Source organism: Rhincodon typus, chromosome 10, assembly GCF_021869965.1.
Source record: "Rhincodon typus isolate 14 chromosome 10, sRhiTyp1.1, whole genome shotgun sequence".
Lineage (NCBI taxonomy): Eukaryota > Metazoa > Chordata > Chondrichthyes > Orectolobiformes > Rhincodontidae > Rhincodon > Rhincodon typus.
In genome coordinates this window covers 60003253-60016259 of record NC_063341.1, presented here as the reverse complement: position 1 = coordinate 60016259, position 13007 = coordinate 60003253, and the positions used below count along the sequence as shown (strand labels likewise).

The 13007-nt window shown below is 40.2% G+C and overlaps 1 protein-coding gene across 2 annotated transcripts in view; it reads right to left on the bottom strand.

Moving 5' to 3' along the window:
- ap1m3 (adaptor related protein complex 1 subunit mu 3) overlaps nucleotides 1–13007 on the bottom strand; it is a 51248-nt gene that overhangs the window by 25361 nt on the left and 12880 nt on the right. For both annotated transcript variants that reach the window (XR_007263020.1, XM_048601762.1), the window contains exons 2-4: nucleotides 8086–8242; nucleotides 6907–6974; nucleotides 3410–3540 (exon numbers count right to left, since the gene is read on the bottom strand). Coding sequence is in view for 1 of the 2 variants with exons in the window: in XM_048601762.1 (XP_048457719.1) it covers nucleotides 3410–3540; nucleotides 6907–6974; nucleotides 8086–8242 (356 nt within the window). In the remaining variant the exon portion in view is untranslated. The remainder of the gene's footprint in view (nucleotides 1–3409; nucleotides 3541–6906; nucleotides 6975–8085; nucleotides 8243–13007) is intronic.

Sequence of the window (13007 nt, the reverse complement as noted above, 5' to 3'; positions counted from 1 at the left end):
TATTAATGTGCTCTTATTTTTTGATGTTGCCTCCTCTGTAATAATTATACCACACCACCTCCCCAAATATATATGGTCTGTAAATTTTGAAATTGTATTCATAATTCCCAAGCCAACATCAATTATGTAATAGTGAGAAAGAGTGGTCCCAGCACTGAATCCTTTGGTGCACCACTTCCCACCTATTGTCAGTCTAAGTATTGTGACTACTCTAACCTTACATACATACAGTATTGCTACTCCCCTATCCTCACTCCAAACCCCACACACCAGGCTTTGTTACCACCTGGTCTGCTATTACACACAACCCATTGTTATCCATCAATATTCCCCATTAGCAGTTATTCATTCTCCCAGACAACCTTTACCCAGTCCTTTGTCTGTCCAACTGCTCTTTGTTCTGATTTCTCTCTAAAGATGCAGCCAGACCTGCTGAGATTTTCCAGCAATTTCTGTTTTCCTTTCAGATTTCCAGCATCTGCAGATTTTTTATATTTTTAATTATTAACTTGCTTCACTACACACCAAAATAGTCTGATCTCTGATTGGAACCACAACATATTATTCCAGGAAACAGTCCTGAATGCATGCTATGAATTTTCCTCATGGTTTTGTTTGTCAATTTGATTTGCCCAATCTACATGCAAATTAAAATCAACCATTGATTAGTGTAGAGATAGTAGGAACTGCAGATGCTGGAGAATCTGGAGATTTCTGAAGAAGGGTCTAGGCCCGAAACGTCAGCTTTCCTGCTCCTCTGATGCTGCTTGGCCTGCTGTGTTCATCCAGCTCTGCACCTTGTTATCATTGATTAGTGTATTTCTTTTTTTTGCTTAAGATGTTCTCATTGTCTCATGATTTATTCTCTATCCTGCAGAACAGCTATGATTAGGCAGCCTATTGAATACACCCAGCAGTGTCACCTTCCTCTCGCTATTTCTTACTTCCAACGAAACGGCCTCTATATCATTCAATCCAAGATAATTTCTTGCTATTGTACTTATTCCATCTCATGCCAACAATGACCCTCCCTTCCTGCCAGTCCTTTTGAAAAGTCACATACCCCCAAGTATCTAGTTCCCAACTTCATAATTATGTTTCCACAGTAGATATAAGATCATACAAATTAACCTCTTTTTGTGCCGTTAAATCATTTATTTTGATCCAAATGCTACATTCATTTCAATAAAGAGCCATTAAGAGACACACTGTATCATTAGCATATTTAAATAGTGGACAAGTTAAAACCAGAAGTAGGTATATTTGTAGCAAGTCAGGATCAAATTTCAGAATTTTGAAACTCTACCTTAACTTCTATCCCGCTATCTATGGTATGTGCAATGTTGTGGGTTGAGCTAACATTCTTCCCCTTAATTTTGGAAATGAGATACACTCAGTCCCCACATTAATTAGGAGAATAAAACTGAGTGATACCAGGATGGATAAATCTATAGAAGACATGGGTCACAGTAGCATTGCTTGCTATCTTCTGCAATGATGAAGTGGTACTTGTGGCCAGCTCGTGACAAAAACTGACAAAGCTGGTAGAAGTGAACAAAATTGTTCAGGAACCACAGGATTGATTTATGCCTTGTTTCTTTTTATTTCCTTTCAAGTCCACAAAATTGAAGTGAAAAGAATTGTTATATGATGACTTGTTGAAATATGATCTCACACTTCAGAAACCCATTGATTTGTCAGGATAACCATTTTTTATTAACATCATTTGTATCATCCAATAGTGGATTCTTCCAAATCATAATGATTACGACATTATCTATGGTTCAGTTAGCATCACTCTAACCTTTGAATCAAAAGACTGAGAGTTCATTCCCAGTCTAGAGATCTGAGCACAGAAATCTAGGCTGTGCAGAATGAGTTCTGTCTGCAGCATTGTATATTAAATGAGAAATGAAACTGAGGCCACACTTAACTTGTCAGGTGGATGTAAAAACAAATTCAGGACACGACACAATCAGAAGAGCACGGGGATCATCCTGTTGTCTTTGCCAATTTGTATCCCTCAACTAGCATCACCGAAACTGATTTTATTGACCACTATTACATAGCCGTTTGTCGAAGCTTGCTGTGAGCAAACTAGCTGCCACATTGCTTATATTCCCACTTCAAAAATATTTCATTGGCTGCAAAGTGCTATAGGATATCCTGAGGTCATGAAAGGTCCTATGTAAGTGCATTTCTTTCTTCAGAAATTGCAGTTTGCAACTTAAAGCCATAGTATAGTTAGAGGGGTTGTTACAGTGATCTGTATTATTGGAACTAACCCTCATCAGACCTTATATAAAGTCAGAGATCTGTGTGAAGGGCACAGACCTCTATGCATTTGTGTATCTGAAGCCAGGTTGGAATAATACTGAAAAAGTAATCATTCCATTTCCTAAAATTTCTACTTATCTAATTTCTCGAAATCCTATATTCAACCAGGACTGTACTGGTGAATGATAGTGTTGCTTTCATCAATCTCTGACAAGTAAGTATTGAATAACAGAGCATTAATCACTGCAATACTGGTTTGTTTCTGAACATTTACAGATACAATTCAGTTGGGATTGTTCAGCCTCAGTTATTATTGCCCCGGACAGGAATAAAGCAGTTATTGGAATCTAGATGTAAACATGGGTAGATGGAACTCAGCAGGCAGTAAGGAGTAGTTGAATTATATGTCTGCACATGATACAGTTTATTGAAGAAGTCAGGTGTTAGTGAACTGCAATGGTTGAGCACATTTGATAGGCTTGATAAATGATCATTAACATCCATAAACTTTACGTTTCTAGTATCCAATGGAATAAGTGAATACATGACATTTATTTCCCTTTCCTATCAAGATACTCCACTATATAATTAAAATTTTAAGTGTATACACGGGCTGAAAAGAAAGTGCTAGTGACTTCTGCTGGTTGCTCAGCATCAGGGAGCTAAGCTCTCTTGCATTTATTAACCTGAAATGAAAGCTTTTCTGGCATAATGTGCCATTTTACAGCATCTCCATGATTGGATCTATTTAGTTTTCTGAGGAAGGTAATGAAGGATCTGCCTGCAAACACTGGAAGAATGCTATAGCTCAGAATGTTCAGTGTGAGCAAGCCAACAGTACAACAAAGCATCAAGCAGCCTGCACAGACTTGCTTCACCAGCAGGGGCTCACATGAGTCCATCCTGGGGCTCAGATGCTGCTGGTTTCTATAATCTACTGTTGTTAGTCCTAACAAATCACTAAGAAAATTAACAAAGCAAAGCTTGTGAGGTGGTGCCGCGTAAAATTATTCCAAAATCTGTAAGATATTGGCTCTAAGAAAAATGCAAGATAAGAAAAGTACAAATTACAGATGGCCGAGTTCATCAGTTTGGGTAAATAGTTAAAATAAATTGATCTGTCTGCACTTACTCTTGGAGAATCTTACTATCGGTCGTTTGTGGAAATCCAAAATCCATCAACTCATCCAAAAGTTCATAAACAATAACAAAGTTATCTCGAATACTTTCCTCCTCGACCTCTTTAAAATATTCTGTGAAAACCTGAGGGTGACATAAGTTAAGATCTTCAGAACGATTATCAAATGGTGTCAAAACAACAACGACTGAAGAGATAAGCTGTTCGTCAGGAGGGAATTATGCCAGAGGGATGCGAAAGCAGACAAACTGGAAATGGGAAAGTAAGGGAAAGAGGGTGGGCAAAGGGCTGGGTTTGAAGTGTCAAATGGGAGGGTTTGGGATCAGGATTAAAAAAAGCCAAGGAGGTGCTGGGTTGCACAAATTGGGGGACAAAAGGGCATACAGGGGAAGCCACATGGGTGCAGGCAGTCAATGCATTACACTGGTTAGCCACTACTTCCCACAGTGAGAATTCAACATTGGAGAGGGCACAGAATAGGTAGCAATGAATCAGCTGCGTCTTTTATACACCTCCGGATTTATTCCTTTCCAATTAAGTCCCACCACTACCCCTCCAAACCCCACCCCCACCCCAGAACTGGCTCCAGAAATCCATTGTCAGCCGGTTAGCCAACTTGTGTCAGAGGATGTTGAAAGCACAGGCAACTTCACATAGTGGGAAATGAAGGCACAATGACTCAGCACAGTTAACTCACAGTTTGTAAAATCTTGCCCAGAATTGAGCGGCTCTCCCAGGTGCTGCTGCAAGCATCCCAGTGAACAAAACAGAACTTCACACCTGCGTACCTCAGTCTGGGAGTAAACCCAGGGAATATTAGCAAATAGCTGTTAAAATTCAGACATTACTGTAGGAGGAAGGGAGGGTGTGGGGAAACCCAGTGAGGGTCCTGAGCACTGAAAGAGCCAGCAGAGATTATTGATTTAAAGTTGAAAAGTTATTTGGTTGATTTCAGGTGCTCTGTCTTCAATTTATATTAACTGCACTGAATTGGCAAATGCGTTGAGCTAGATTGGTCAATTGACAGATAACAGGACAGAAGCACAGTGGTGCAAGGCAAAGGGAATCCAAGAGGGTAACAAGGAACAAGAAAAACAAGATTTATAAATTATACTGAAATCTGTGTTCTACAGAGACTGGAATATTTTTGTTCTGTTTGCATTGAGAGAGCTAGTTCACTAAGGGAAAGGAATAATATTTATAGAGAGGAGTGAGCAAATGTAATGTGATCAACTGTCAAATGAAAATGATTATACATGACATGACCAGGTAGCATATGATGAAATGTTCAAAGTTGCCAAGCAAAGTTTAACACCAACCCATTTTCCTATCGAGTAGCACACATGGCATAACCCTGATGGAATTCCTGCTGCTGAGAATGAAACTGCTACTGCCAAGGAGCAAAATGAGGTGAAGGTGAAGTAAGATCACTGTAACAATACTGAGATGTAGCTAGAGGCCTGACAAATGTAGTGAAACCTTGAAGCTGAGAATTGGTAAAGCGTGTGCTCTGACAGGCCTTGGCAGAGACTGGTTATCAAAACAAAGAGTACAGAGCTGAATTAAAGGAAAGAACATCCCTAAAAGATCTTTGTCATCCCGAGTTCTCCATGTGAAGTCAGGCCTGACCCATAGCACCATGATCTCCACTACGGAGAGTCAGTTTCCAAATCCAGCCCAACTGGAATAGAGATGGAACCTTGTGCTATTAGCACCAATCTGATCCAACCCAGCCATCCAGCTAAAGCAGCCAAGCTGCCACCAAAAAGTGTCTGATTTGCTCTGGCAACAGGCACATTTACATGCTGGTTGTAGCCTGAAAATATGGAAAGTGATGGGAGAGCTAAGGACTTCCTATCATGTGCCTGACCAGGCATCTCTCCCTCTCTTACTACCTGCCATCAGATAGGTTGGAGGGATTTTCAAGTTGATGCTCAACTGGTTGACCATATTTCGAATGCATCTTCCCTGGCCAACAAGTCCTAGAGTGGGACTTGTACCCAAAGTCAGAGGCAGGGACACTACCTACTTCTTAAATAGACTCATAAAGGCAAATACCGTGGATGCTGGAAACTTTAAACGAGAAAAACAGATAATATTGGACATCATTTCAGATTTTATCTCGAACAGGCCTGGTATTCCCTCTCCATGAAAACTTCAAAACCCCACTTCCAATATCGAAACTCAGCACCATCTTTCACCAGAAGGTCCTGAGGATTGGTGTTGCCATGGCAGCAAATTCAGGCATCTCTCTTCTGCATCACCATTTACATGTAATGGATGGAGATGGGCAGTCTGACAGAATTGGGAAAACAGATTTGGATTGAAATCATTTTGGGAGATGTTCTAGTGATGGCAAAAGAGTCACATGAGTTCCTGTGGGTCCAAGAGAAGATTGAGACTGAGTCAGTTCAGACCAATCCACCTAGGTGCTGTTTCTTAATGTTGGAATGATAATAAGGTGGACATAGGTTTGCTTCAGTGTGACAATTTGGCAGGTCAGGCTGGGGTGGAAACTGGTCCTCATTATGCCAAAGTTCCTGGAGGAAAACAGAGGCATAAAGGTACACTTCCAGGCCAACAACAGTGCACACTGCCATATCGAGAAAAGTAGATGCCAAGGCATCTCGAGCACCCACCACAAACATGTGGTAACAGGAAACCAATGCCTATTCTGTCACCATTACTCTCTGAGATATCTGTAATATCGTCAATTCTGGCCTCATGCTTCTTGGATTTTAAGTGCTCTACGACTGATGGCTTTGCCTTCAGTTGCCAAGGTCCCAGGCTCTGAAATATCCTTTATAAAAACCTCTGCCTCTTTACTTGTCTTTCTCCCTTCAAGATGCTCCTTAAAAGGTTACCTCTTTGACCAATCATGTGTCCATTTGTCCTAATGGTGTCCAATTTTGCCTCACTCTACTGAAGCACCTTGAAAAATTTTAATGTATTAAAAAGAGCTATACAAGTTGTTTTTGTAACCCTGCCATAAATACACCACTCAGAATTACCTACATACAGCCGAACTTAACAGGCTTTAGTTACTTTCATGTGGAGCCAAGAGTTGTTGGAACATTCCTCCCAGGACTGCTGCACTACTGTGGACTGCATGTGGCCAGCCCATGTGAACCACTCTCACCCCTATCCTGCTCTCCTCCCTTCCTCACAGGATTTAATCAGAAGCCAAGGCCAGTGAGGTATCTGTTCCAAAGCAGAGATTCCTAGACCAGGGACCGGAGTCTGGAGGTATGGCAGGAGTCCACAGCTCACTGGAATTATTGAAATAAGGTCATAGGTGTAATTTTCAAGGAACTACAGACTTCTGACTTCGAGAAACTTCTACGTCTGAAAATTTGAAAATCAATACTTGAGTGTCCATGCAAGAATTCATTCAGTCTGGCTCAATGTAGAAGTCCAAGGCTGACGTCACACAGAAGTCTAATCTACTTTTGACATTATGAGAACATTTTAATTGACTGAATAGCACTCACCTGAATAATTTTATATAAAAATGCAAAAACTAGCACCGCGTTTGCATTTTTCTTTGTCACTGCTACCACTTGGTGTTCAAGGTTAAAGAACTTAAATTGCAGAACAACATTATAATATTTAATTCACCAGTTTGTCAAACCAAATGAAAAAAATACTGAAAGTCAGATAATTGCAGCAGGACCTGAACCAAATTCACTTTGTCAAATTCTTTAGGTGACACATGATTTCAGTTTATACAGTTGGGAATTTATTTTGAGTTATCTGTTAAATTCACATACTGAGACAAATACATTCCATAATAAAGGGTGAAAAATTATTGTTGCCAACTGAACACTTAACACATTCAGTTATGTTTTTTATGTCTGCTATTTTAAATGCAGGTATTACTTGACTCCAATGTCAAAAAAGCAGTCAGACAGAAACAGCAGGTAAAACACCATCCACTGATACCATCAACTGCAATGTTTGGTCAGTACCATTTTACAAATCATTTTTGATTTATCAACTAAATTTAGAACTTAATAGCCGGGTCTTTAATCTTGTATAGGTACTTACAAGTTAAACAACTGGACTGAATCCTTGCCCACCACCCCTGATTCAAATGCATCCCAATTTGGAAGATTCATTGCCTATACATACATAGTTCTGTATGTACAAAAACAATGCTGACTCTCCAGCTGCATAGCATTGTGTAACAGCAGCAATAATTCCAACTGCCCCACTGTTATATTCTGTCGCCTCCTGCCTCTTTTAGTCACAGGCTACCATGTGATAATTGTTCCAGGTGGGCACTGGTAATAGCATATCCATCCCCTGACCCCAAGTGAACAAATGCAAGAGCACATAAACTAGGTGAAAAATCTTTTCTAATAAAAACACTACATACCTTTTGGCTAATTGTCTTGTGGGTAAGAAGATGCTATAAATTGTTTATCCTTAAAGGAGGGCTGGAATACACATTGACTCAGAGCTTCCACTCCAAATATCAGTTATCAGCACAGTCGCCAGGGAAGGATTGGTGGTGGCGGGGGGAAGTCTACAGAAGATAGACCATGTTGGTAAACAGAATAGGATTCCACAATCCTCAATGCTGAAGATATTGTAAATATTTCCCTCTCATACTGCACTAAACCAATGGGCTACAAAAAAAAAGAGTTTGCCACCACTTGAAAGGATACAATACAAGTTATTGTGCCTTATCCAGAGGAAGTGAACACGTCCGTGGATGAGGAACGGGGAACTAATCTCCTCATCCTCCTTCTGCATTAACATCGGTAGGAAGTAGTCAATTTCATTCATATCTACATCACCCATGTAGTTTCTGCATATTAGGACCTGACAAAAAAAAACAAAGAAAGCGTAAGAGCTGCGTGTGAAATCAACATGACTGACAAAACATATTTAACATCTGTGGCAAATAAATTAAAATACAACAGGATCATAGAACAATAAAGCACAGATATTGTTTGACCCAGAACGCAAATATTGGCTTTGGATCTTTTTCTCCTACTATTTCTGTATATGAAGAAATAAAAATGAAAACACATCTCTCCTTCCCCTTTCTATCATTTTCCAATGCATTGCGAGGCTTTCAGGTTTTCATTCCCAAAGCCCACTCCAAATGTTCACAATTATAGGATAATGGTTAATGTCAAATCAAGTCAGATATCCTAGCCCCATAACATATGCCAAATATGAGATTCAGGACTGTGAGCATATAACATTGTTGACCCTGAACAATGTGACCATATCATTGACGTTGATCATAATGAGCTTAATGACTTGGATCAAGTAACCCCAGTGAAAGTCTAGTGTAGTTCATCAGCCCCAGCTCTAAACATACCATTTTGAATGAAGTTTATAATTGTTTATTCTGAAACATCCATTAAAAAAAAATCTAAAATATAGACAGCAGGCTGTATTTCGAAACGTTACAAGTTTAGAAATCCATCAGGAACACATTCGGCCTGTGTTAATCCAAGCTTTGAAATAAATGAGGATGGCTGCCCCATTACACCTGTAATGTTTCCACCCACTGGTCACTGTGAAGACACATGCCCATCACCAGTTTGCATGTGCCACCCCTTGTATTTATGTTAGAATTCACAGGCTAAAGTAATGTGCCAAGGGGCCAATGAAATGATGACTGGTGTTTGTAATGTTTTTTGCATAGGAGAAACTACAACTCATCATGAAACACATGGCAAATCTGTCTAAGGCCAGAGGGCACAAGTTCAAGGTGAGATTAAGAGGTTTAGAGGAAAACATTTTTCACCTAGAAGGTAGTAGAAATATAAAACATGCTGCCTGAGAGGGTGGTGGGGGTAAGTATTCTCACAACATTTCAGAAGCATCTGGATGTGCACTTAACATGCCAGGGCATAGTAGGCTACGGACCAGGTGCAGGTAAATTGTTTTAGTGTAGTTTGGTGTTTGTTGGTCAGAGACACAATGGGCTGAAAGGCCAGTTTCTAAGCTGTATGACTGTATGGCTCTGAGGCCAGGAGCCTTCATCGCCAATTTGCACCATGCTCCATAATATTAACTTGAACTGCCTTTACACCATTGATTCATTGTGCTTCTAAAAAGAGCCATTAAGTATGGGAGGGGGTAAGCAGCACTCCAGAAATGGTGCACCATTTAGGGCAGGCATCACATGGGCAGCTCAACTGTGTTATCATCTTTTTCTTAAAGGGAACCAGACCTTTCATTTAAATTCACTGGGTGGAATTTAAGAGCCTTCCCTATGGGTGTGCGGAGGCATTTAATCAGACGGGAGGGCAAACCCCTCACCTCCCTGATACGGTCTGATTATTTCCACAGCGTGAAGGTTTGTGGATGGCATACACACCCTGTACCAATTGAGGCCCTTAAGTGTGCGATTAAAGGCATGGATATTTACCTATGTGAAAACCGTAAAAGCAAACAGAGACATTTACTGGCTGTTGAAGAGGGAGGGATGTGGTCCATCATTGTCAGATGCTCCATTCCTGATCGAGGGATTGAGTTCCAGAAAGGGCAGAGCCACAAAACCAAAACTGCTGACTTGTCACAGGCTTTCCATTATCTACGGGTACACAGTATGATGGCATTCCCTCCAGTTTTCTGGATAAGAGCAACTCCAATGACACTCAAGAAACTTGACACCATCCAGACCAATATAACCCACTTGACTGACATCCATCAACTTAACATTCAATCCTTCTGCCACAGGCACACATTCCAAACTCATGATCTCTACCAAACAGATGGAAAACAGCAGCATGTCCAAAAGAACACCGTTATTCCAAGTGGCTTCCAAGTAATGCACTTGGAAATAGACGCCCATTCCTTCATCATCACTCAGCCAAAACCCTGCAAGTCACTAGCACTGTGGGAACTCCTATGATCAAATGGACAGCACAGGTTCAAGAAGGTCACATTCATGGACTCAGAGGTAGAGTCCATGTGTACATTTAAGGCTGAGATACATAGTTTCTTACTAGTAGGGGAATCAATGGTTATGGGGAAAGGGTAGGAAAGTGGATGTGAGGAATGTTGGATCAGCCATGATCCTACTGAATGGCATATTAGGCCGAATGGCCTTCTCCTGTTCCTATTATGTCTTAAGGAGGTCCCCTATCATCTAGTCAAGGGCAATTCGAAATGGCTAGAAAATGCTTGCCTCATCAGCAATGCCCATCTTCTTTATAAAAGACAGTACAGATCTAATCAGAACTAATCTTTGTAGTTCAGCCACAGAATTGCTTGCGAGTGTAGTTCCTGCAGACATATGGTGAATAAGATAACCAATTTGTACACAACTAGGTCCCACAAACAGAATTTTTTTTTCCCAAAAGCCCACAGCAAAACCATACATCCATTTCATGAACTAAACTCAGTGGAAACAAGCACTACAAATAATGACAAGAGATAATGTTGAAGAACTGAGGGCTATTAGAGACAGATACCATTCATGCTAATCTAGTAGGGGTGCATTTCCCTGATGAAGCGAGAGAATTCAACATAAGCATTAATGCATCACTTACTTGTGATTCTAACAGTAGATTTCTGTGCATTCTGCCAGCAATTTCTTTAATCCCAGATCATTTTATTTAACAAACTCTTCTGGTTCATTTAATCCCTGCCTGAAACAACCTCGGTTCTCTTTCAACCTCAGGTTTTGCTATTTCTACAGCATTCACCAGTTATGCCATCCAATTTTTCAAACACATAGCAAACATTACAATGGTATTAAAATTCATTTGTCATTTTTTTGCCCATTTGCTTTTTCCTGTAACAGTTTTTAAAAATTCATGGCCATTTTCTGTAGGTTGTGCCCAAATCCCCTCAGTTTGAATAAATTTGTGACTATGGGGCTTCCAATGTGAGATAATTATTGCAAATTAAAGACAATGCAGAACTAATGAGTACTAATCTTTGTAGTGACACTTTCAAGTGTGGTTACTGCAGTTATATGGTGAACATGACAACCAATTTATGCACAACGGAGTCCTACAAACAGCAAATAAGATGGATATCTGGTATTTGGCTTGGTAGTATTGAGGAATAAATATTAGCCAGTTCATTAAGAGAATTGTCCTGTCCAACATGTGGTATGTGGGTCCTAGGTTCAAACTAACTGTTACACCTCAGTGGAGTAGGACACCGGATATCAAACCCCACTATTCCCAAAGTCATCACAAAAATTAAAAATTTTAATCAAAGTATGCAAAGTCCTCAAATTCCCTGTGGAATTAACACTAGTTAACAGAAAATGCAGACCAGGTTTCTATACTATACAGGAGCTCCTATTAATTACAAATAAGTAGATTCTAACCACAGGTAAATAACTATGTGATGTCAGCATATATTTCTACCAGGTAAAACTCTAACCCCCTGCTAAAATTCCCCCAATATACAAACAAACTGACACAAACAGACAAAATCCATTGATGTAATGGATGGAGGGGAGAAACATACCAGGGAATCAATTCAATGATGCTAGTCCTCAGGATTTGATGGAGGGGTTCCTTTTGTTTCCCCAAGGTCCTTTAGCTATCCAAGCTTTTCCTTCAGGTTCTTTCACTTCCTCACCAAATGCACAGAGTAACTGGTTCACAAATTGTAATGTCTCTGACTTTTTGTGTAAAAGCAATAGCTTAAAGTGAGGATCTGACAAGGTACATGCAGAAAGATTGTTTCCTTATGTGAGAAACTATAGAATATAATTTCAGAATAAGGGGGCTCTCACATTTAAGGCAGAGATGGAGGTCTTTCCTCTCTCAGATGGTTGTGAACCTGTGGAATTCTTTACTACAGAGGACTGTTAAGGCTGGATCATTAAGTATGTTGAAGACAGATTTTAAATCAGTACAATAATCAGCATTACCGGGGAAAAGGTGGAAGAGTGGAGGTGAAGATTAGCAGAGCAGCCATGATCTCGTTTAATGGTGGAGCAGAATCAATGGATTTTAAAATGCCAACTTCTGCGCCTATTTCTTATAGTTTCATGGTCTCTCTGGAAGATGATAACTGGCTTTCTTTAGCTTCGGATATTTTAGAGAGAGACACACACACATACCAACTCCCTTCCAGAGCTCAGAAATCTTCTCATTCTAATGGTCAGATCCCTAAGCTGTTCATTTACCAGCAAACATTCTGAGAGTTTGCTGATGACCTTTGTCATCCACAAATAGTCACAATTCCACAAATCTGCTTGTTGGCGGGTGAATCTCACTTGTGTACACATCCTGGTACTGGGCCGTCATCCCTTAGACTTTCTCCCACTGCTTTCAAAGCAACAGAGTAAACATGTCTTACAATATGTTTCAGTAGCTTGTATTTTTTTTCAAAAATACAGCACTTCTTTCCTCAGTCCTTTGTTGTAAAATTGTCTGTTTCCCAACTCGATTCACAATCAAAACTAAAGTAAAATCAAAAGATGTGGTCTTTACGCTAGCAAAAACAACCTGCTATGGTGCAGAGATAGTAGGAACTGCAGATGCTGGAGAATCTGAGATAACAAGGTGTAGAGCTGGATGAACACAGCAGGCCAAGCAGCATCAGAGGAGCAGGAAAGCTGACGTTTCGGGCCTAGACCCTTCTTCTGAAGAAGGGT